Source organism: Tenrec ecaudatus, chromosome 15, assembly GCF_050624435.1.
Source record: "Tenrec ecaudatus isolate mTenEca1 chromosome 15, mTenEca1.hap1, whole genome shotgun sequence".
Taxonomy (NCBI): Eukaryota; Metazoa; Chordata; class Mammalia; order Afrosoricida; family Tenrecidae; genus Tenrec; species Tenrec ecaudatus.
In genome coordinates, this window is record NC_134544.1 from 50383908 (window position 1) to 50409330 (window position 25423).

The 25423-nt window shown below is 42.0% G+C and overlaps 1 protein-coding gene across 1 annotated transcript in view; it reads right to left on the reverse strand.

The window, feature by feature from the left end:
• Positions 1-856: 856 nt before the first annotated feature.
• TAF4B (TATA-box binding protein associated factor 4b) overlaps positions 857-25423 on the reverse strand; it is a 116219-nt gene continuing 91652 nt past the window's right edge. Inside the window, exon 15 of the mRNA XM_075532850.1 lies at positions 857-2625. Coding sequence (XP_075388965.1) covers positions 2458-2625 — 168 coding nt within the window. The 3' untranslated portion in view covers positions 857-2457. The remainder of the gene's footprint in view (positions 2626-25423) is intronic.

A 25423-nucleotide genomic window follows, 5' to 3' on the forward strand; every position in this document is an offset into this window, starting at 1 on the left:
AATGGATTTTTATGATAAAGCAAAATATGTCAACAAAATTATTTTTGAAAAGGTAAATAGAATATTTCTGACATGATAAATTCTGAAGGTGCAGAGTCATAAAGGTAGAGGGTCAGAAAAGGGAAGAAGATATATCCCCTGCTATAAAAGTGGTTGACGCTAACAGATGTTTGCCAGACAAAGGGTGCACAGAGTACACCCAGTGACTCCAGATCTTCTCATTGTTTAAGAAGTACAGATTTTTGTGAGCTAAATGGTAAAACACTGCCAATACTGTACGAGTAGATCTGTAGGATGAAGCAGATCCTAATGTCTTTCTTTTTGTAAATTGAGAGGAAAAATGCCTTGGAAATACTGTATTGGTTCTTTGTATTCACAACACATAGTTTTAAAATATGCTAAAGGTAACTTTTGAAAAGGAATACTTTAGTGAGAAAATGCTAATGGGTCAAGAAAAAATTTACCGTATATACTTGAGTATAAGCTGACCCAAATATCAGCCGAGGCACCAAATTTTACCACAAAAACTGCAACAACAAAAAAACGTGCTGAAAAAAAAACGTGGCTTGTACATGAGTATATATGATATAATGAATATACATAGCTTCCTCGGGAGTCAGATAGCATGCAACCCCATCCAGAGCAAGTGATGCAGCCCACTCAGATCACAAGTGAGGCTCAGCAACTCTCGTGCCACCATCTCAAAGAAAGTCTGAGCTGGGAGAGCCAGTGCCCAGCAGATATGAGCATTTCAGGACCAATGACACTGCCCTCAAAGTTAGCAAATGACCAAAGTTATTCTTATAATAAAATAATTATTTTAATGAAGTATTTGAAATAATTTTAAACATCTCATCAATAAGATTATACACAAATATGAGGATATGCTGCAGTTTACAAAAAATAAAGCTAAGCATTTAAATATATAAAACCCAACAAAGTATATAATCTCTTTTCAAAATACTCTTCACACATAATTTACAGCATTGTATGTAATAACTTGCTAAAACAAAACTTTGGGCTGATGCAGAACTTAAGAGTAATATAGAATACAGCCATAACAGTCCCGTTGGGGAGGAGAGATTAAAGCATAATACATACGTCAGGCTTTGTGCGCCACTCTGAATCTATGTCTAACAAGCATAGCTTCCCCATTTTAAAACTTTTTAGAGGATTTACTTACCCTGCATGTTTATATTCTACCTACAGCTATTTTTTTTATTCAAGTGGGATTTTTTAAAAGAAAAATGAGGGTTTGCAAATAGCAGCTTCCTCTTCATATGAATATAGAACACATTCTTACAGTACATCTATCTTTCCATGGTCCCCCAAGGTGAAACGCTGACGTTTCACTTTTAAGTACAGACTCCAAAATAGAATCCTCATTCCAAAGATTTCTAATCAAGTTGGTCACTTTTAATGCACCGAGATGTTTTAAACATAGAGTAAAATTTTATGAGAAAAGGAAGAACAAAAGGTAACTTACAAAACCTTATCCTTCTTAGAATTTAAAGAATACAAATAAAATATAATTTCTTCCTTTTAAAATATAGTATTTGAAAGGGTTTGATTCATTTTCCTTTGTATTTTTCCCGTTTCTTCAATAGCAACACACACACACACACACACACACACAGAGAGAGAGAGAGAGAGAGAGAGAGAGAGAGAGAGAGAGAGAGAGAGAGAGAGAGAGAGAAGAGAAGAGAAGAGAGAGACAGGATGCCTTGTCTTTCCCACTCTCCCCAGGCGGCTCCTGGGCATACACAGCAGATTGTGTTATATCTCTGCTTTCATCTCCCTGCATCACTTTGAACTTAATGCCCCACACTTCCTTCCCATTCTCCCACCATTTCAGTTTCTCATCATGTTATTTCAGCAGCTTCAATTTTAAGGCTGCCCTGACAAGGATGGCCCCTTACTTGGTACCATGGTGAGATGAACCAGAGAATCAACCTCAGGCACAAATGATCTCCATGTCTCCATTCCGACACCACAGGGCTCGGTTAGCAACCTGTCGTGGGCCTTGCCTGGTAACTCACTACCTACAACTTGAAGCGATGCCATAGTTAGCTAAGCGACTTTGTTCCCAAGCCAGACCACCTAACGTAGCCCAGGAGACAGAGTGAGTGTAGGGACTTAAATATACTTTTCTTAGGAAGTTGTGACTCTTTTTTCTTTCCCCAATGAAACTTGGAATTAGAAACCTCACAGGCTATACCACCTTACAGCAAATGAAGCAGGTCAGCATGGTAGATTTTGACAAGGCAAAGCTGAATCCTGGTCATCAGGAACCCCAGGAGGTAATGGCATAAGATTAGTAAATTTGAAACTGTAAACAATGGCCTCCCATAGAGGGGATTATTTCCCAGAAATGGGCGTTTCACGAGAGTGCAACAGTGCTCTTTTCCATGTCTTTGGCAGTAAACAGCATGGAGGCTCTGCACGGAGAGCGGAGTGTCACTTCAGAAGGGCCAGGTACAGAGTCTGTGAGTACTTCAGCTCCCTCTCCTGCTCCATGCAGAATATCAAGTCCCTGAGGCAAACTCTCGTGATTCTTGGACGAAGCAACTGTTTGGTGGCTGTCAGGCTGGGTGTCCCAGAAGCAGCAACGTTGTCATTGAGACCCTGGAGAAAATAAAGGGGAGATTGTTTACAAAAAGGAATCCTTTATCGGGGAATGACCCCGTCGCTGGGTAAGGGGCTGGATTTGACTCGATGCTGCCCTCCAGTAGCCCTCAGGGAAGGCAGCAGGATCCTCAAGAGAGACTGAGCTTTCCACTCCCACAGTTACAGTCTCGGAAGCCCACAGGAGACGGCTAGGCGTCAGCACTGACTGTCATAGTGAGTTTGGTGTTGTAGTGGGGTATGGCAGCAAATGGCCACCACATCCTGCTTCAGAAGTCTCTAATGGTTCCCTCTGTCCATAGCAACTACCTGAAATTGTACTAGGCATTGAGATGTACATTGAGTACTGTTCACATCTTACCATTTTACTAATATATCATATTAATATATTACAATCAGATTAGCATATTGACATCCACATATTATCACCACCTTGCAGCTAGTCGGGCATGTGCGGTCCACATTTATCAAGAGAGAAATATGGTTCCGATAGGCTATGCCATCGTGCAAGGTCCCAGTGATCTAGAGAGTGCTCTTGGTCACTATGCTGTGTTGTCACCACAAATTAAAAAAAAAATCTCAAAAACCAAACTCAGTGCCATCAAGTCAACTCCAACATACAGTGGCCCCATGGGACATGCTCGAACTGCCCCTGTGGGTTTCCAAGACTGCAACACTTCAGAGGAGTAGAAAACCTCATTCTCCCGCAGAATAGCTTGTGGTTTTGAACTGCTGACCCTGTGGTTAGCAGCCCAACGTGTAACCCACCAAACCATCAGGATGGTCTAATCTTCTTACCAAACCCGGTATGAACTCGCCACCGTGGCTTTCCCCAGACTGAGTTTGCATTACTCCTCACAAAGCATCTTATAACCCTAGCCACAGTGCTCCTCTACCAACAGACAGATGTCATTCTACTCATCCAGGAAGACCTGCTTTCCATGCTCCCTCTCCAGCTCCCCAAGGAATTCTCACTATGGGCCTCACTTTCACACCGTATCAAACTAGTCTGTATATGCCCCTCCCTGGACCATCTGCTTGCTAAGGACAAGGACTACCACTTCCATGGCCTCCAGGGTTTAGGCTCAGTGCACAGCAGCCCCCCCACCCCGACACACACACACACACACACACAGCTTATCCCTAAGACCACCTGAATTTAATGAATTAATTGAAAACAGAACCAATTAGTTCTAAATATTATAAAAGGCAAGAAACACAATAGTCCTCTATTAAAACAGTTTCTATGTTTTGCTGTCTACAAACACTTGCTTAAAATATAAAATAAAATTGGTAGATTAAAAAAAATCCACAGAATTCTCAAAGGATAAATTTGTCACAGTGCAATCTTTTGACTCTCTTTTTCACTGTACTTTGTTTCAAAACTGCTGTAATAGGACAGACAGCTCTCTTTCCTTCATCCAAAAGCCAGACATAAGAAAAGGTGTTTGCTTCATACAGACGCAAAGCTTCCAGTGTTCTCTATCTCTCTACCCTTTACAACTACCAGATTTTCGTTTCTCTTTGCCTTTCTGGGCTGTGCGTTTTGTTTGGAAAGAGGCAATCTCCAAAACATGGATGGTCCTGCTGACCGTATATACTCGAGTATAAGCTAACCCAAATATCAGCTGAGGCACTTAATTTGACCACAAAAATGGCATTAAAAATGTGCTGAAAAAAATCAGCCTATACTCAAGTATATACGGTAATTCTATGCCTGTTAACAGGAGGAGTGGGGCCACTTTACCTAATGGACCCAGTTTTTTAGGTGTACGATAGATACCACAAACATATTTCAATACTTAGATTAGGTAAAGCTTCTTCCCATGTAGCTATGGGACACCTTTTGAAAAGTTAACATTTTAGAAGGGAGAGGGGAGGAGAGATGATTCCAGTCACCACAGAGGCCTGGCTTTAAACAGAGCCAGTCTCATCGCCTGAGCAGTTCTTGGTAATGCGTGTAATATGTGCGTGTAACTGCCAGAGCCCAGCCTCTGTAACATTAGCTTAGATGGTTTTCAAACCACAACATCATTGTTCCTGCGACCATCATCACTCAGACACTAAATACTGTAAAATATTACCATCAAAATATGTCCATAAAGTTTTTACAGACAAAAAACAACAACAAAAAGAATTGTTGTAGAATGGGCTCTGGAAAACTGGATAAAACCAGTGAGAAGAAAGTTAGAATAACTTGTCATTGGCAGGGAATGGCAAGTTTTTGAATATACATAGTTATGTCTTGATCTACATAGATCATTTGATTGAAGGCACCTTCCTTAGCCACAAATTAGATTTAGTATTCTAAAGCTGAATCCTTATGTGTTTATAAAGTGTCCTTCCAAAAGTTTACCTAAAATAAAATTGTTTGGTTTCTTATAAGACTTTAAAAATTAAATATCTCTACAAAAATTAAATGTCTCTACAATTCCACTTCTATTTAAGGAGCCATAAATGTTCATTAAAAAAAAGAGACATTTACAAGACTGTTACAAGCACCACCACCCGTAACAGTGCTACCTGGAACCCATCCAAATGCCCATCAAGAGGAGAAACAAATACTCCAAAGAACTAATGGACCCCACAAACCTCAGGCTTCTCGCCTCTGAGACCAACAGAACTAGATGGTGCCCGCTACCACCACCAACAGGGATCTGAAAAGGATCACAATAGAACAGTGATTCTCAATCTTTCTAATGCCACTACCCTTTATAATTCCTCATGCTGTGGTGACCCCAACCATAAAATTATTTTCGTTGCTTATTCAAAACTGTAATTTTGCTACTGTTATAAATCGTCATGTAAATAGATAATATGTGGGATGTACTTTCAATGTTATAAACTGAACATAATTAAAGCATAGAGATTAATCACAAAAACAACATGTAATTATATAGTGTGAAATATTTTTCTTTTCTTTTTTTTGAAATGGTTCTTTCTAACGACAAATCAATGACATGTTGTCTTGCAGCATGGTGCAGCCTGGGTAACAGTCTTCACGCCGAGTACTCATATATGGGCGTATCTGCATGTGGCCAGACCCACCTGGAGAGGGACACAAGTGTGGTCTCAGTTCCTAAGTCCATCAGAAATACGTGCTTTCTGATGGTCTTAGGGGACCCCCATGAAAGGGTCATTCAACCCCCAAAGGGATTGTGACCCACAGGTTGAGAACCACTGCAACAGAAGATCTTGAATAAAGGAGGAGAAAAATGTGGAACAAAATTCAAAATCATAAAAATGTCCAGGCTTATTGGTCTGAAAAGACACTGGTGGAACCCTTAACACTGTGGCCTTTAGTCACCCACTCTTCAAGTCTGGAACTGAGCTTACTCCAATGGCACAACTTTCAGTCAGACAGGCCCATAGGATGAATGACACCCCCAAGGAGATGGGCACCCGAAGTCACAAAACAAAATGTGTGTGAAGTATTGAATGGAAAACTAATTTACTCTGGAAACTTCCACTCAAATCCATGCAAAGTTAAAAAAAGGGAGGCGGGGAAGAGTGGAATGAACAGTGAAGCATTCACAAACTGGAACACTACCAATCAAAAGTGAGCTGTGTAACATGACTAGCAGCAGTTTCAAAACAAACGCAGTTTCAAATGAAAGGGCCCAGACACAAAGGAGTGTGTGCTGCATGGTTCCATTTGTATCAAAGTTCTCAGTCAGACACAGCAGTGGAAGTGAAGACAGAGATTTCCTCTGGGGGAGAGACACGGTGACTGGGGGAGAGAGGGGAAGTTGTTGGAGGTCCGAGTGATGTGCTCCGAGCACTGTTTAACCTACACAAGCTGTGAAGGTGCGAAAGGCCTGTGTGGGTCTCTGCATCGGTGCTCCAGAATATAAATGCAATGAAAACTGCCACAAGAGAGAACTCTTGTCTGGGGAGAAACTAAAAGATGGGGGAGAAACAAGGGGGGAAAAGGAGAGAAAATAAAGCAAAGTTGTTCAACACATAAGAAGAAAACGAGCTAGTCATCTGGGTAAGGGACAAAGAGGTCACAGTTCATGTTTGTCATGTGACAAGCCTGAAGGATCCAGGGGAAACAGTCATGGTACAGCTGCCAGCACAGGGTTGAAAAGGAGGTCATTTCAACAGGATGCTGCAGAGGGCCAGAGGCAATGTTATAAACGAAACCAGCCCCGAGGGATCTCCAGTAACCCAACAGAAATGCCTTTCATAATTCACAACTCTACCAAGGTGAGAACATTTCTTTCCCAAATGGTGACTGACTCAGAAAGTCAAACTGTCCTGATCCTGGGTAAAAATACAGAGCATTCTTATTCCCATGCTTGTAATTCAAGTAAGCCCCCAACTATCCACTCATCTATTTCATAGTGACCTGCCGAGAATAATCCGCTACCTCTCAGTTATCCATGGTAACGAGGCGAAGAGTGCACGGATGGCTGGCAGCCATAAAAAACCCAAATCTACCTTTTACTCTCTGCTGTAAGCTTCTGCCTCCCACCAAGAGCTTTCACTGAAGTTGATAAAACTGGCTTAAAAACAACCGTACAGTGCCCATGCCCAAGAGCACAAATGCAGCTAAGTACCCAGGGCAGGTGCAGAAAGAAAAGGAGGCTTCAGAGGCAAAAGACTGCTTCTGAAATCGATCAGGTCATCCCTTAAGCTATGTAAAAGGCTTTTGGTGGCTACTTCTTTTGAGGTGGGTAGCTGATTCCTTCTTCCAGTCTTAGTCTGGCAGCGGCAATGAAACCTATTCACTGTGGGTGACTCCTGCTGGCACTGGAAATACACAGTGGCACAACTTCCAGCATCACAGCAACACACATGCCACTACAGTAAAGCCTGAGTACTCTGCAGGGGCAAGGATGGCGAGACTGCACACATACATGTGTACATACATACGTGCATACATAGAAAGTCTTACATAGTTTGGACACGTTGGAAAAGGGCATCATGCTTAGTCAAGTAGAGGGGCAGCTAAATCGAGGAAGGCCCTCAACGAGGACTGACACAGTGGCTGCAACACTGGCTCAAGCACAGGAGCAACCGTGAGGATGGCGCAGGCCTAGGCAGTGTCTCCTTCTGCGTGCGGAGGGTCGGACGGGTCATAATTGACTCAGTGGCACCTAACAACAAGTCTTTAAGCTCAATTCTTCACTTACATAAGCAGAGGCAAAGTAAAATCATCTAAGATGCAAGAAACAATTAAGGTGCTCAAGGGCCAGGAAGCCTAATCAAATCTAAATACAATACTCACAAGTAGATCAATTTAGTCCACATTGTACAGTGTACCACTAAACACAGTTTTATGTTTTCATAATAAAACTTTGGAAACACTCGCTGGCTTTATTAGGATAAGCAGATATTGTTGAGTTATCAATTTCAACAATAATGCCATTTGAGGAATGTTACTAAGTAACTAAAAAGAACCAGCCTTCTAAATGTTTATCCCCTCAAAAAACAATGACTAAGAAGGAAAAGTTTAAAAAGCGTTTTTACCTATCTTCCACATTTTTTGGTAAATTAGATGATTGTTAGACTAAGTTAAAAGCAGAAGAGTCTTCATGCCCCAGTGACTTCGTGAATTCTCAGGTTCTCAGTGACTTACTTCACGGGCCATATCCAAAGTCACCACCCAGGGGAACAGAGCTTCATGATAGTCCATGTTCTGATTCAATTTGAAAGTTTATCTGGGCTACGCTATTGGCTCGGTGGTGAATCATATCCAACTCATAGCCATGTTCTGAACAACAGAATAAAACACCACTCAGTCCTGGGCCAGCCTCACAACTGCTCCTATGTTTGGGTCACAATTGCTCCTATGTTTGGATTGACAGCCATTCTGTCAATCCACCCGGTCATGGGTCTAGGCTAGGTGGCATCTATCTTGGAGGAGACAAACATACAGGAGAACTGAGCAGCAGTAAACACTGGTTGTTTGGTACATTAGCAACTTAGGCAAATGACTTAAGGTCTCTGCAGCTCAGTTCCCTGATCTGCAAAAGGGCAATGGACCTAGTCATTGTCTCCACGAGCTGGTGCAAACAGTGGAATCCTTGTTCCAGGCCTTCCTTCCTGTCCTCTGGTAAGAACGAGTTCCACCTCACTGCCCATGTCTCTTTTACTGTCAAGTTGTTGCTACTAACTTAGAGAAATACTTTGCGCTGCCTCATTACCTTGTCCCTCCTAGGAGCATTTCTGAGTTTTCGTAGAGCCGCAAGTGCCTCCTATGAAAAGGAAGACTAAGGGGCACCTCAGACTGATGGCTGATGGTGACGCTTTTCCCCAGAACGCAAATCAAAGTGTGGAGGAGCCTCCTGTTTTCAGAATCAACCAAGCCTCTAACTAAATGCTAAAGTAAACTAACCAAGCCTAACTAACCCTAACTAACCAAGCCTCTAACTAAATGCTAAAGTAAACTAACCAAGCCTAACTAACCGACTAACCTAACTAACCAACTAACCCTAACTAACCAAGCCTCTAACTAAATGCTAAAGTAAACTAACCAAGCCTAACTAACCCTAACTAACCAAGCCTCTAACTAAATGCTAAAGTAAACTTCATTCCCAGAATCATAGGACAATGAAAATCCAAACGTCTATCTTAATCTTTATAGTTTAACCAAGCTCCAAAGCTAGGACATTTTAAGTGAAGAGAAGAACTGAGAAGCAAACATACAGTACAGTTTCCATACTCTCTACAAGATCGTTACTAAATTCTAACCTTGTGCTGTCTCACAGTAGGTCAGATAGATGACTAAGGTCTTTTACAGTTTAAAAAAAGAAAGTAAGAAAGATTCATTGGTATATACTTCACACATGAAACAATCTAATAAGATTGGAGCAATCACCATAATTCCGGGATATTTTCTTCTTGAACTTGTGGTTAGTTCCCCATCCCCTCCCACCCTCCCCTCCCGTGCCCCTAGGCAATTATCAATCCAGTTCCTGTGTCTACAGCTCTACCTATCATGGATTTCATGTATAGAAAATCATACAACACAAACAGGAAGCAAACCAACAAACAAAAAGCCAACAACAATGACTAGACAAAACATAGAAAAGCCTCAATCAAAAACAAAGCAGAAAACATTAAAACTGGAAACAATTTAAAAGTGGGTCAAAAAGGAGATGGAATGATAAGGTATTACATTGCAACCTGACTACATCTCCCTTAATCGACTTCACAAGGCTAGTCACATCCCTAGACTTTGGTCAGAAGGGACTCACCAGAGGCTTAATCCATGGAGGATTGAGGGGTGGGGGTGGGGGTGTTTGCTGAAAATAGGTAAATAGATTTACGCTGTCAATCACACCCTTCAGATTTGGAGTGAATTATTTACAACCCCTGAGTCAAACAGGCTGGTGCTTCTTCCTTATTGACTTAGCCGATGCTTCACTTCATTTCACTTAGAGCAGCGGTTCTCCACCTGTGGGTCACGACCCCTTTGGGGGTTGAACGACCCTTTCACAGGAGTCGCCCAATTCATAACAGTAGCAAAATTACAGTTATGAAGTACCAACGAAAATAATCTTACAGTTGGGGTTCACCACCACAGGAGGAACTATATGAAAGGGTCACAGCATTAGGAAGGTTGGGAACCACTGACTTAGATGGTTGTTTACTTGAAAGCAAGCCTGTGAGACCTCAGGCACTATTCTTTCTTATAGCCAGGCACCATCTGGTTTCTTCACCACATGTTGTTATAGCACCCATATCTTCATGAGGGCGAGCACTGAGCAGATTCATGTCAATATATCTGTTCTTTGGACGATCACGTGAAACATGTCATTTCATGGGAAGAGTTGGAAGAAATCATGTTAAGTGAGGTAAGCCAATCTCAAAAGGACAATCAGTACGGCAGGAATAGAAGAATAGACACTTATCTAGCAATAAACGGGTGGAAGCATAGTTAGTTGGGGGGAGGGCAGACCACACCCACGGAGGTACATGAGAGTCCAACATAAAGAAGGGGTAAGGGGGATGGAGGAGGGAGAATCGGGGTTCGGAGAAACTTAGATGATGACATGGGGGGAATGGGGCCTTAATCAACTCAGGGGGAGAGTATTGGTTGTCCCCACAGAACTGGAATGTGCATAAAGACCCCACCATGATTCACCAAACCAGGAGGGCAACGTAACACGCAGAGGAATCCATAAAAAGATTGGACTATATGCCCGGCCCCAACCAGAATCAGCCTGACCCCCACCATGGAAGGGAGTGCCACAGAAAATGAAAATAGATCATCTGGTGAGGAAGAGGAACCGACCTACCATACCCAGAAGGAAGCTGAAGCAAATTAAGGGGGAGGAAGGGAGTGGAACGCACCATGGCCCACCAAGCTCAGAGGACAATAGCCCTGCTCAGAGCAGCCAATTCACATATGGCCAGCCCCACTGTGAGATGCAACATCCTGCAATGACCCATGGCCCTACATGGGACAGCACGGGAGACACAGTGTGGGATGTGTGACCAAGCTGGCCCCACCACACGGAGGCAAAACACTGGGGGCGGGCAACAGAGCAGTGGAGGGGAGCAGAGCAAGGAGGTGCAGAGGGAGTATCAAGGATGGACTTTGGGGCCAGGGTATGGTACCCCATCAGACTCGTCTGGAGAACACTCCTAAAAGTCAACAAACAGACTTTGAATGATTAACAGGCTTTTCTTTCTTCTTTTAGATTTTGTATTTCAGTGACTTTTTTGTTTGTTAGTTTACTGGTGTTGCTATCATCGCCTTGTTTTTATGTGCCACTTTGTTTGGTGCTGTGGAGGCCAACCGCAATTGTATGCACATATTATTATCTCTGCAGGGCTGACAGTGGGGGGTGGGCATGGAAGAGTGGGAGGTGGGGGAAGGGAAGAGGTGTTGGCCAACCCAGGGACAAGGGAACAACAAGTGGTTCAAAACCAGTGGCAGGGAGGGGGTGGGAGGACTGGTAGGGAGTGATCAAGGGCAAGGTAACCGAGTGGAATTACTGAAACCCAAATGAAGGCTGAGCATGGTAGTGGGACAAGAAGAAAGCAAAAGGAAATAGAGGAAAGAAGTAGGAGGCAGAGGGCATACATAGAGGCCTAAATACAGGCATATACATATGTAAATATATTTATGATTATGGGGGAAATAGACCTATGTGCATATATTTATAGGTTTAGTAGGGTAGTAGATGGACATTGGGCCTCCACTCACTTACTCCCTCAATACAAAAACACTTTGCTCAACTGAACAGTCATTCCATTATACCCACCTTCCCGACACGATTGCTGAAGACAAACGTGGTGAAAAAAGTTGATGGTGTCCAAGCTATCAAAAGATATAGCGCCTGGGGTCTTAAAGGCTTGAAGGTAAACAAGCGGCCATCTAGCCCAGAAGCAACAAAGTCCAGTGGAAGAAGCACACCAGCCTGCATGATCACGAGGTGTTGAAGGGATAGGGTAGCAGACACCAAAGAGCAAAAACCATCATTGTGTGCTCACCTGCCCCATATAAATGCTGAAGATAAATGTGTGCATAGTTAAGTGTGGTGAAAAAGGCTGATGGTGCCCAGCTAACGAGAGATATAGTGCCTGGGGTCTTAAAGGCTTGAAGGTAAACAAGCGGGCATCTAGACCAGAAGCAACAAAGCCCACATAGAAGAAGCACACCTGCACGTGTGATCATGAGGGATCAAAGGGACCAAGTATCAAGCACCAAAGAACAGAGAATCTTATCATCATATCAATGAAGGGGAGTGCGGGATGGGGACCCAAAGCCCATCTGTAGACAACTGGCTATCTCTAGTAGTAGGTAGTGGAGAGGAGATGAGTCACTCAGGGTGCAGTGTAGCACTGATGAAACACACAACTTTCCTCTAGTTCTTAAACGCTTTCTCCCCCACCACTATCATGATCCCAATTCTACCTTACAACCCTGGTTAGTCCAGAGGATGCACTGTGGTGCAGATAGGAACTGGAAACACAGGGAATCCAGGACAGATGAATCCCTCAGGACCAGGGGTGAGAGTGGTGACACCATGAGGGTGGAGGGAAGGGGAGGTAGAAAGAGGGAACCGATTACAAGGATCTACATATAACCTCATCCCTGGGGGACGAACAGAAAAGTGGGTGAAGGGAGATGTCGGACAGTGTAAGATATGATAAAATAATAATAAATTATCAAGGGTTCATGAGGGAAGGGGGAGAGGGGAGGGAGGGGGGAAAATGAGGAGCTGATTCCAGGAGCCCAAGCAGAAAGTGTTTTGGGAATGATGAGAGCAACAAATGTATGCATGTGCCTTACACAACTGACGTATGTATAGACTGTGATGAGTTGTAAGAGCCCCAATAAAATGATTAAATATATATCATCTGTTCTTAGATTAGGGCTGCAATTAAGTGAGAACCTGTCAGGCTCTTTTGTGTCAACACGACACCTGTAAAGTATGGGTAGAATTTAGCCTGTCAATCAGGTTGCAGCTTGATGTCCTCATTTAAAGGTGCCACTGAGATAACTGGCTCTCTGGAGGCAGGCCACTCCTGTCTCTGCCTTCAATTTCCTGTTGAAAAGCCACACCACATGGAGCCCTGTGAGAGCCCTGTGAAGCTTCCACCACCATCGGACCCATAAGACTTTCATTGCATGTGGCTGTGTGAGTCTGAAAAGGGATTTATGGACTAGTATCAGACTTGATCTGGACTGGGCTGAGGTGTTTGCATGATATATAATAACTTCTTGAGATATAGCTCTCTCTTATATATACACGAGTGTCACTAGATTTGTTTCTCTAGTCAACCCGACCTAACACAGACCCCAAATCCACTCCTGTATATCTGTCTCACTTTAGGGACACCATGATCATATTATGATACAGAATATATAAATAATGTCCTTGAGACATAAGGTAGTGTCATTCATTGAGCCAATGGCATAGAACTCTAAACCATGCTGAGAAAATAAAATGATATAAATATAGACCGGCCTAAGGCTGCCATCAAGTCATGCAATCTTCTCATCTTCTGGTTTTCCAACACAAGGGAGAAAGCCTGCCTCGTGCCCGTGAACCACTTATGTACATTTCTAAAACCACTCTCAGAGAGGAGACTTCATCTTATTTAGAGTCAGTTTTCAAAATGGGGCGAGAGGAGAAGGCCATTCAGTCGCTGCCACACAGCAGGGTGCAAAGGCCACCCCACATCAACTTGCTGGAGACTCACAATGGGAGGGGCAGGCATGTCTGAGAGAGGGCAAGTACATTTTTATTGGTAGGTAAACTGGGTGGAGAAATCTCTCATCAGGAAGAAAAAATGCTTGAGAACCCAAGTGAAGCAAATGCCTGGTGCTATGTTCCTAAGTGGACACCCTCAGCGCCCAGGCCATGTGCTACAGACACTGGGACTGTAGACTCTGCCTTTCGAGGCACACACATCCTTCAGAGGCCACAGCAGGAGAGTCAACGCAAGCTTCGCCACGTACCCTGGCTTTCCTCAAACCTACCTGTAATAGATTTAAGGACCCTTGGATTTAAGGAAGGAACACCCTAGTGTGAGAAGACCAAGACGACTGCTATCCCAAGGCTATGGAACTGACTGTCCTTAGACTTTGGTTTGTGTCTCTTGCTTTGAGGGCGATCAATGAATGGTGGCCCAGGACTACCATACATTTACTATTTTAATAACCTCCTTGCTTCCTTATGACTTGCATTAGGCTGACAGGCATGGTGCTGCCTTTGTGAATGAGTGTTATGGAAAGTTTGGCTCTGTCACTAACCCGCATTGTTTGTGTAAACAGTGTCCAGTCACAAGCTTTATCTGTGCACGTCAAGTTACTTTACATTTTACAGAGAAAGCAAGGACTAGACACACATGGGCTACCGAGGGTAGAGTGAAGAGCTGGCTCCCACACAAATATTAAATACCTTCCAAGTCTTGAGAGCAAGGATAAGTAAAAGTGCACCAAATGCTGGACCCAGTATAGAACAAGAACCCTGAAAATCTACATTGAAAAGACCTCTTGAGCGGCTAGGCCTAACAGAGCACAAGCAGGAAAAGCACTGAGCCTCAAGGCTGAGTGCCCTCTGCTGGTCAACCAGCAGAGCTTTTGAGGCTGCAGACCTTTCTCCTCCAGCATCCTTTCAGAATACTGACACGTAACATCTACCCTAGAATTTTGTCACTCTGAAGTCTCTGTTTCAACAGTTTTTTTATAGACGTAATATGCCAAAAGTAGACTGATGTGATTTTGAAACTATAGGTTTTTTTCTTTAAAAAATCATTTTATTGGGGGCTCAGACAGCTCTTATCACAATCCATACATATATCCATTGTGTCGAGCACATTTGTACATGCTGCCATCATCATTTTCAAAACATTTTCTTTCTACTTGAGCCCTTGATATCAGCTCATTCCCCCCTCCCTCATGAACCCTTGATAATTTATAAATTGTTTTTCATGTCTTACTCGCACTGATGTTTCCCTTGACCCACTTTTCTGTTGTCTGACCCCTGGGAAGGGGTTATATGTAAATCATTGTGATCAGTTCGCCTTTCTCCCCCCACCTCCCCCTTACCCTCCTGGTATCACAATTCTCCGTATTGATCCTGAGGGGTTGATCTGTCCTGGATTCCCTGTGTTTCCAGCTCTTATCTGTACGCGTGTACATGCTCTGGTGAAGCCGGATTTGTAAGGTATAACTGGGGTCATGATGGGGGTGGGGTGGCGGAGAGCATAAAAGAACTAGAGGAATGTTCTATGTTTCATTGGTACCACACTGTACCCTGACTGGTTTGTCTCTTCCTTGTAACCCTTCTCTGAAGGGATGTCCAGTTGCCTATAGATGGGCTCTGGGTTTCCACTCTGCACTCCTCATTCAAATTGACAGGATTTTTTGTTCTGAGTATTTTATGCCTGATACCGGATTCCATCGATACATCATGATCACACAGGCTGGTGTGCTTCTTCCATGTGGGCTTTGTTGTTTCCCAGCTAGATGGCCACTTGCTTATCTTCAAGCCTTTAAGACCCGAGACACTTTATCTTTTGATAACAAGGCACCATCAGCTTTCTTTGCCACATTTGCTCATGCACCCATTTTGTCCACAGAGATCATGTTGGGAAGGTGAGCATTATGGAATGCCGGTTTATTAGAACAAAGTGTTCTTGCCTTGGGGAAGTATTTGAGTGGAGGCACAATGTCTGCGGTACATAGATCTATTTCCCTATAGTTATAAATATATTTACATGTGTACATGTCTATATTTAGACCTCTATAAATGTCCTTTGCCTCCTAGTTCTTTCCTGTTTCCTTTTACTTTCCTCTTATTCCACTATCATGTTCGACCTTCATCTGGGTTTCAGTAATTTCTCTCCGAAATTATATGTTTTGTATTACAATTTTAGTTCTGCAATTATGAGAGCTATAAAGATAAGCTTGTTAGTTTCTCAGTGGCATGGAGCTTATATCATTTTCTTTGTGATGATTATTGTAAAACTTTGAAAATATAAATGCTGAATAATGTCAAAATCAAAGCTAAGAAACTTCATGAATCTTTGAGGCAGGAGGCAGACAAGTGTTTAATGTTACCAAATAGCACTTACGGGAGTGAACGTTCTAGGAGCTGTGCCTTCTACTTCAAGGTCTCCTGGTGCTTTACTGCAAACCACAGGTTGACTGGTCAAACCCACTAGCTGCTCCTTGGGAAAAGAGGCGGCCATCTCCTCTGAAACACTCAGAGCTCAGACATCCTAAGCAGGGTGCCACGATGAGTTGGGAGTTGACTGGATTGAAGTGGATTAGCCCAAGATCCCACTGCCACTCTTATCAATAAGCCAAATCAATCTGGGGGAAGATGCAAAGGTCAGGTCCCTTGATGGCTTATTCCTAAGCATTACCCATGCTTTTAACAACTGATCTAGTCCCCCCACCAAGTGATATTCATCTGAGCATTTTATAATATGCATAATCTCCCGAGTTGTATACACATACCCCATCCACAGCAGAGCTAAAGCACTGCAGGAAGAAACTAAAGATGATAGAAGCAAATGGAGATTTGCTTCCACCATGAGTAGATGATGATGGAGGGAAAACTTCAATATGATTAAAATGTCAATCCCTAGCAAATTAGCCTACAGATTTAATGCCATCTTAATAAAAATGTCTGGTCACTTTTGTAGGAATGGCAAGCTGCTTCTAAAATTCCTCTGAAAATGCAGAGTACTTAGAATAGCCTGAAATAACTTTGAGGAGAACAAAGTTTGAGGACTTATGTTTTCTGATTTCAAAACTATTCCAGTTATCAAGAAATTGTCATCTTGGCTTAGGTACAGAAAATTATTGTACTGGCTTAAATCACAAGAGTAAAACTTATATTTATGTCTCCACATATAAACTTAGGCTATACAGGAATTCCATGGAAAATGGAAAGCAGTACTGTGAGATAACAGGAGATTTGAGAAAAAAATAAACCTCTACCCCACAATCTATACACATTATTAAATCACAATAGACAAAACCTAAAACCATACAGCTTCTAGAAAGAAAAAAAAGGAAAAAATATTGACAACCACGAAGCAAAGATATTAGAATACAGAAAGTACTAACAATAAAAGGGAGAATTGAGAAACTGGACTTCATAAAAATTAAAAGCTATCTTGAAAAATCATGAAACTAAGGAAAGGTACATAACTAAACCCCAACCACGCCATTGAGTACATTGCTAATCATTTCAAAAATATTGAAGCAGTCCCTCATAAAACAAAGCATATGCCTACATCCTATGATTCAACAGTAGTGCTTCTACAGACAAAAACCTGGAAGTAGCGTAAGTGTCCGACAACCAGAAAAGGTGTAACAATTCTGGTGCATTCATTCGTACAGTGCAGAAACAGCACTAAAAGGAAGGTGCAACTGACATGCGCAATGTGAATACACCTGTAAAACACTACAGGGGTGGAAGAATTACCAAACAAAGAGCTATTACATAATTCACAATTAAGCAAACTTCTACGACAGGCAAGACTAAGCTGCAATAATAGAAGTTATATCAGCAATTGCAGAAGGGTGTATATGCAGTCTTGACCAAAAAAGCCATGATGAGATTTTTCTGAGGTCAGCAATGTTTCATATCTTGACTGGAGTTAGTATTTATAGTTAAAACCAAATGTTTATTTTATATATAGTATGTCCCAATCTAAAAATCAAATACAAAATTCACTTGAATTTTAAGCTTAAAATTGAGATTTCAGAGGCATGGTTCTATGAGCCCTTCCCTCTAGGACAGCAGTTCTCAACCTATGGGTCACAACCCCTTTGGGGGTCGAATTACCCTTTCACAGGGGTCACGGTCACCTAAGAGCATCCGAATACACATATTTCTGGTGGTCTTAGGAACTGAGACACAGTGCCTCTATCCATCTCCAGGCGGGACCACCCACATGCAGATACACCCACATAAGAGTACCAGCATGAAGACTGTTACCCATGCTACACCATGCTTTAAGACAAAATTTCATTGATTGATTTGTCATTAAAGAACAAAAAATCATATCATTGACTGCACACCTCCATGATAGGATCGCTGAAGACAAATGGGTGCATAAGCAAATGTGGTTAAGAAAGCTGATGGTGCCCGGCTATCAAAAGAGATAATGTCTGGGGTCTTAAAGGCTTGAAGGTGAACAAGCGGCCATCTAGCTCAGAAGCAAAAAAGCCCACATGGAAGAAGCACACCGGCCAGTGCGATCATGAGGTGACAAAGGGACCAGGTATAAGGCATCATGCAAAAAAAAAAAAAAAGAAAGAAAGAAAAGATATATGTGTGTACATGTATATATGTGTGTATGTATGTGTATATATGTGTGTATATGTGTGTGTATATATACCATATTGAATGAAGGGGGAAGTGCAGAGTGGAGACCCCACGCCCAAGTGTCAGCCAATGGAGATCCCCTCACAGAGGGGTTTAGGAGAGGAGATGGGTTAATTAGGGTGCGAGGTAGTACCGATGAAGAACACAGCTTTCACCCAGATCCTGCATGCTTCCTCCCCCCAACTACCATGATCCGAATTCTACCTTGCAGGGCTGGAGGCACAGGGAATCCAGGGTGGATGATACCTTCAGGACCAAGGGTGTGAGGGGCGATGCTGGGAGAGTGGAGGGTGAGTGGGTTGGAAAGGGGGAACTGATTACAAGGATCCACATGTGACCTCCTCTCTGGGAGAGGGACGGCAGAGAAGGGGGGAAGGGAGACTCCGGATAGGGCAAGATATGACAAAATAACGATGTATAAATTACCAAGGGCACATGAGGGAGGGGGGAGGGGAAAAAAAAAAGAGGACCTGATGCAAAGGGCTTAAGTGGAGAGCAAATGCTTTGAGAATGATTGGGGCAGGGAATGTATGGATGTGCTTTATACAATTGATGTATGTATATGTATGGATTGTGATAAGAGTTGTATGAGCCCCTAATAAAATGTAAAAAAAGAAAAAATATTTCACAATATATAATTACATATTGCTTTTGTTATTAATCACTATGCTTTAATTATGTTCAATTTAATTATGTTCAATAACAAGGAAAATACATCCTGCATATCCGATATTTACATTACTATTCATAACAGTAGCAAAATTACAGTTATGAAGCAGTAACGAAAATAATTTTATGGTTGGGCATCACCACAAAATGAGGAACTGTATTAAAGGGTCATAGGTTTAGGAAGCTTGAGAACAACTGCTCTAGGGGCATGGTTTCTCTTCTTTGTTTTGTGTAATTGCATATAAATGTATAAATGTGTAAGAAGCACTGTGATGTATATAATATATATCCACTGCTAAGATTCGCCAAGGATTAAGAAAGTTATGTGGAATGTAGAGAAAAGCTGAATCCAATATTTACATGGAAGTTCATTATAAATAAAAGTTTTGTAGAAGGTCTAGATTATGATCAATGCAAGAGAATATAAGTATTATAAAAATGTAGGGAGGGAAAAAATAAGGAGCTGACACCAAGGGCTCAAGTAGAAAGAAAATGCTTTGAAACTGATAATGGCAACATACATATGTACAAATGTGCTTGATACAATTGATATATGTATACACTATGATAAAAGTTGTATGAGCCGCCAATAAAATGATTTTTTAAAAATGCTTGAGAGACTTCTATCAGTGTTTTTCTATGGAATTGGTATTGAAACCTAGGTAAGCGTCACTTGGTGGGCCTGCCCTCTCATTTCACACAATGTATCACCGGTCCCCAGGCACCAAACCCCCACAGCAGCCCCTTCACTCGTAGTCAAGTGGCATAGCAGCACCACCCTATACATTTCGAAAGCTAGCTCTGAAAAACTGCTCTGAAAGCTAATAGCCAAAGCATACATAAGCAGCAGGGGAAAAACACACCTAATATTCATAGCTTAGTATTCACTATACTGTTATTTTTCAACCTGATGATTTAACTGATGACTATGCACGGGCATCGATGGGTCACAAACATCTGTTACAGACAACTCTTACTTGCCCCAATATGATATAAATTTGCCCTCACTTGGAAATGACTGTACCTCTAGTCCCAACAGATTCTTCATCACAATCACCTTCACTTGCTGCACCTGCACCTTTTAAATTACTGACAGAGCTTTGGGCCTTTTCTTGCACTAAAACACACGCAAAAACCACTGCCATGGAGGCAGTGCTGACTCATAGTGACCCTATAGACCAGGGTGAATTGCCCGTGTGTCCCCGATAATACGTCTTTATGGGAGTAGAAAGTCCTTTCTTTCTCCTGAGGAAGAGTTGGCAATTTCAAACTGTGGGCCTTGTAGTAAGCAGCCCAACTCATACCACCACGTCACCAACTCTCTGCTGAATATGAACTGTGTGCACTAAATCCTAGCTCCAACTTAAGAACAACCTGTGGTTACATCATGGCCCTGCTCGATACTCGCCCTCAGGAAGGGAACACAGAAGATACAGGTGCTATAGCACAATGTGACCAAGAATTTGGATGGTGCCCAACTGTCAGATAAAATAGTGTCTGGGGTTTCACAGTCTTTTGAGATGTAAACTAAATCCACATGGAAGAAGCAGCACACCATCGTCAGTCACCAACGGATTTTAAATCATAAAATTCCAAAGTCAAAAAGTGGGATTAGTATGAGAGCCAGAATTGTGGGAATCCGGTTTGCAGTGGGAGCCCAAGATTTATTTGTGGGAACTACACAGGAAGTAAGCCTCGGGTGAACTCCCCTTATCTACAATGAAGGGATGGGAGAAAAGTGGTTACTAAACAGTGCGTTGGAGAGATGAGTATCGAACAAGCGGTTCTCAACCTGTGGGTCCCAACCCCTTTGGGAGTTGAACAACCTTGTCACAGGGGTCACCTAGGACCACTGGAAAACACATAAATATTTCACAATATGTAATTGCATATTGTTTTGTGATTAATCACTATGCTTTAATTATGTTTAATTATGCTCAATTGTAACACTGAAAATATATCCTGGATATCAGATATTTACATATGATATGATTCATAACAGTAGCAAAATTACAGTTATGAAGTAGGAATGAAAATGGTGTACGGTTAGGGGTCACCACAACATGAGGAACTGTATGAAAGGGTTGTGGCACGAGGAAGGTTGAGAACCACTGGTATAGAAGATCAAAGGCATAAATCTGACTTGAACAGTTAAAACATCATCAGTTAAGCACAATTTTAAAAAAAGAACTGTGCATTTATTCTGATTTGCTTACAAAGTGTGTAAGACTCAGGAACTAACCTCGTTTGGGACAGGGGACCTACTTATATACAAGATTGACCTGGGAGAATGAAGAATAATTTCACTGAAATGCTAATCTGAGTAATGAAAAACACCTGAGAAAAGCAGTCAAAAACAATGAGCTACCATATACAATCAAATCCAATCAATATAATTATTATTCAACTCCACACACCAACCACAAAAGTTAGTGATGAAGCACCAAGAATAGCAAACTTCAGTCAGATACTCATCAAATATGCAGTCAAGATGCACCGACAATTATTGGTGACTGAACTGCAAATGTCGGCAAGAGAAAGGAATAGTGGTTGGGAAATATGGACTTGATGATACAAACAAAGCTGGAGCTCACATGACAGAATTTTGAAAAACCAACTTCTTCATAGCAAATAGCTTTTCCACAACATAAAAGGTGATTGTACACATGGACTTCTCCAGAAGGAATACACAGAAATCAAACGTGGGAGGAGACAATGGAGAAGAAACTCAGTATCAGCAGCTACCTCCAGGCCAGGGCTCACTATGGAGCGAGACCATCAATTGCTCACATATAAGATCAGGATACAGCTGAAGAACATTAAAAAACAACAACCAAAAAAACCCACAAGCACCAAGATACAACCTTAAGTAGATCACACCCAAATTTCAAGAACATCTCAAGAACAGATTTGATGCAATGAACACCAGTGACAGAAGATCTGATGAGATATAAAAAGACTTCAAGAACATCAGTCTTGAAGGAATCCCAGTCATTAAAGACAGGAAAGAAAGCTCAAAGTGGATGCCAGAAGAGACTGAGACGTGCTGTTAATCAGAGAGGAGCTAACGCAAATGGACGAAACGATGAAGTCGAAGCGCTGCACAGAAAATGTCAATGGGCAGATTGAGAAGACAAAGCCAAATCTTACCATGACATGTGCAGAGGCCTAGAATTAGAAAGGAAAGAGCACACCCAGCATCTGAAAGAACTGAAGAAAAATCTCAAGCCTCGAGTTGCAATGTTGAAATATTATACAGGAAGCATCAAAAGATGGAACCTATACGTAGAGTCGCTGTACCCAAAACAACCAGCTGACATGTCAGGAGGTAGCCTAAGAGCAGTTCAAGCTGCACAGAAACCATTAGCCATAAGCAAGGCTCCAGGAATTAATGGAATGCCAGCTGAAATGTTTCAACAAGCTGAAGAAGCACTGGGAACACTCATCTGTCTATGCCAAGAAATTTGTCAGGCAGGTACTTGGCCAATTGACTGGAATGTGACCAGTCACCCAATTCAAAGAAATGGACCCAACAGAATGCTCAAACTACAGAACACTATCACTGAGATCACATGCCAGTAAAATTTTGCTGAAGGAACCATTTTCCAACGATGGTTGTCGCAGTACGTTGACAGGGAGCTACCAAGAGGTTCAGGTTGAAATCAGAAACAGATGTGGAGTAAGGAAAATCATTGCTGATGTCACATGGATCTTGGCTGAAAGAAGAGAATACCAGAAAAATGTTTACTTGTGTTTTATTGACTATGCCGGGGCAGTAGACTGTGTGGATCAGATAAAACTATGGATCTTTGAAACAGTGGGAATTCCAGAACACTTAATTGTGCTCAAAGATAGACCAATTCAAAAAGTCAGAAAGTTAACAAGTGTTGGAGGGATTGTGGGGAAATAGGAACTCTCATCCACTGCTGGTGGACCTGTAGGTACGTATAGCCACTATGGAAATCGACCCAACAATCCCCCTACTGAGCATATACCCAGAAGAGGCAAGAAACAAACCATGGCCAAACATCTGTGTTCCAGTATTCATCGTGGCACAGTTCACAATTGCAAGGAGTTGGGAACAACCCAAATTTCCATCAACAGATGAATGGAACAAAAAACTGTGGAACATGGATCAATGGAGTGCTATGCATGCCTAAATTGCAGTGATGAATGCATGAAGCACATGCCACATGGGAAGAACTGGAGGAAATCATGCTAAGTGAAGTAAGCCAAGCACAAAAGGACAAGTACAACATGAGTCCACTGAGGTAAGCTTAAAAACAACAACAAAAAACAGGACATAGGAGAAAAGTTACTATATACATACATCCCTGAGGGTGACGTCCAGCAACAATGGCAAGGGCCAAACCCAATCCAGGGATACATACGGCAACCAACTAAATAAGGGGGTAAGAAAGAGAAAGAAAAAAATGACATGGCTGCTGGGGGAACAGGGCATTAATCCACTCAAGGGGAAGGTATCATTTAAATCTCCACAGGAGAGGGAGAGAGACCAGGTTTCAACCTGATGCATCAAGATGTGAATACAACATAACTTCATGTACCAGGGAACCAATAGAGAGGTCTGTGGGGCCGGCCCTAATCCTGACCATGTTGACACCCCTCCCCCCTCAACTGACTAGGAAAAAAAATGTCCTCTCTTTACAGCTGACAAGATCATGAACATAGAAAACCCTATCTCTCTCTCTCCCCCCCCCCCCCACACCACCACCACCGGAACTGGCACGAGTTCAGTAAGATTCTTAAACAAAACTCACTGACATTGAATCACAGCATCTCTCTGCCTCTCAGCAACCCAACAGTACAGAGAACTACTACCCCACAGTGTTTCCAAGGCGATAAAGTTTTACACAAGCAAACATACTTAGTAGTATGCTTAGCAAACACTGTCTTCAAAAACATTTTTGTTGTCATTTAGCATTCATTCATCACTCTGAAAAAACCATCATGACCTAGTGATATAATTATAAGTAACCTATATAACCCAGATAATGTAGGCTTTTTATAGGAACTAAGATGTACATCAAACAGTTGTATGTGAAGCTAGCACAAATTGCTACTGACACATCTGGGAATATTCCTAACAGCATAACTGCCCATGTAAAAATATTTTTAACAATCTAAAAATGTAATACTAGTCTAACTTACAGAAGAAACATATACATAGACACAATTTAAAAACTGCTTCCAATACAGCCTAAAAACTAAAATGACTAATTTTAACAAAGTTAGATACCTTTAAAAAAAACTTTCTTACCATTGATTCATCATTATGCTAACTAAAAATGAATGTTGAAGCCCCCCCAACCCCCCAAATCATATGATTTCAATATTACATATAACACTCAATTCTTCCCTGGAGGAAATAGTGATAAAAATTTCAAATAGGGAAATGGAATGTAAAAATAAAAACACTGAAGGGATAAACCATAAGCACCTTCAAAGTTGTTATAGACAGCTCACCAAAGATAATTCAGTATTTTATTTGGCAGGCTAATTTCCAGGGAGCCACAGAGATCTACAGGCATCTGTTAAGGTCCACTATGCTTGAAAGGTCCTCATCTTCTTCATGTATCGCATGCCTCGGGTACATCCTTCATCGGCACCATGTGCTGTGCGAACACATGCTTAGTTATAAAGCAAAATAGGCCAGATCAGTATAAACCCAGCACTGTAGCGGCAAAGAATACTCTATTGGACTACAAATTATAAGCAGGCTAAAAGCTAGCTCTATTTTTTGCCATTATGTGTAGCACAGATGGGTGAGTAAATGAATGTAAGAACCATCTCAACAAGTACACTGACTCCTAATGTGGATGGAAAATAGAGGAACAATTCAAAAGACCAAGAGAAAACAGAAGGCATAAGATGTTAAAAAAATAATGTCCAGTATTGATGAGATGCTAATAAACAGTGATACACTGCTGGGAGGAATGCAAAACATCTGATTTTGGTAGACAGGAATTGCTAACTAATATAAAATTTCAAATAGGCTCAGATAACTTGGTAACAAAGAGTAACAATGTTATGTATGCTGCTGTGTGCTATGAGTGGATTCTGACTCACAGCCTCCAAGAAGGACAAAGGAAAGGGTCCCATAGTTTTTCCTAGGCTTTAGGCTTTGCCAAGGAGCCCTGGTGCTGAAGTGGTTATGCATTGGGCTGTGATCCACAGCAGCTCCTCAGGGAAAGACCGGGCTTTCTACTGTCTTCAACAACGACTCTCGGAAACCCGCAGGATGTTGCTGTGAGTCAGGACTGATTCAATGGCAGCGAGTTTGGTTTTTCAGC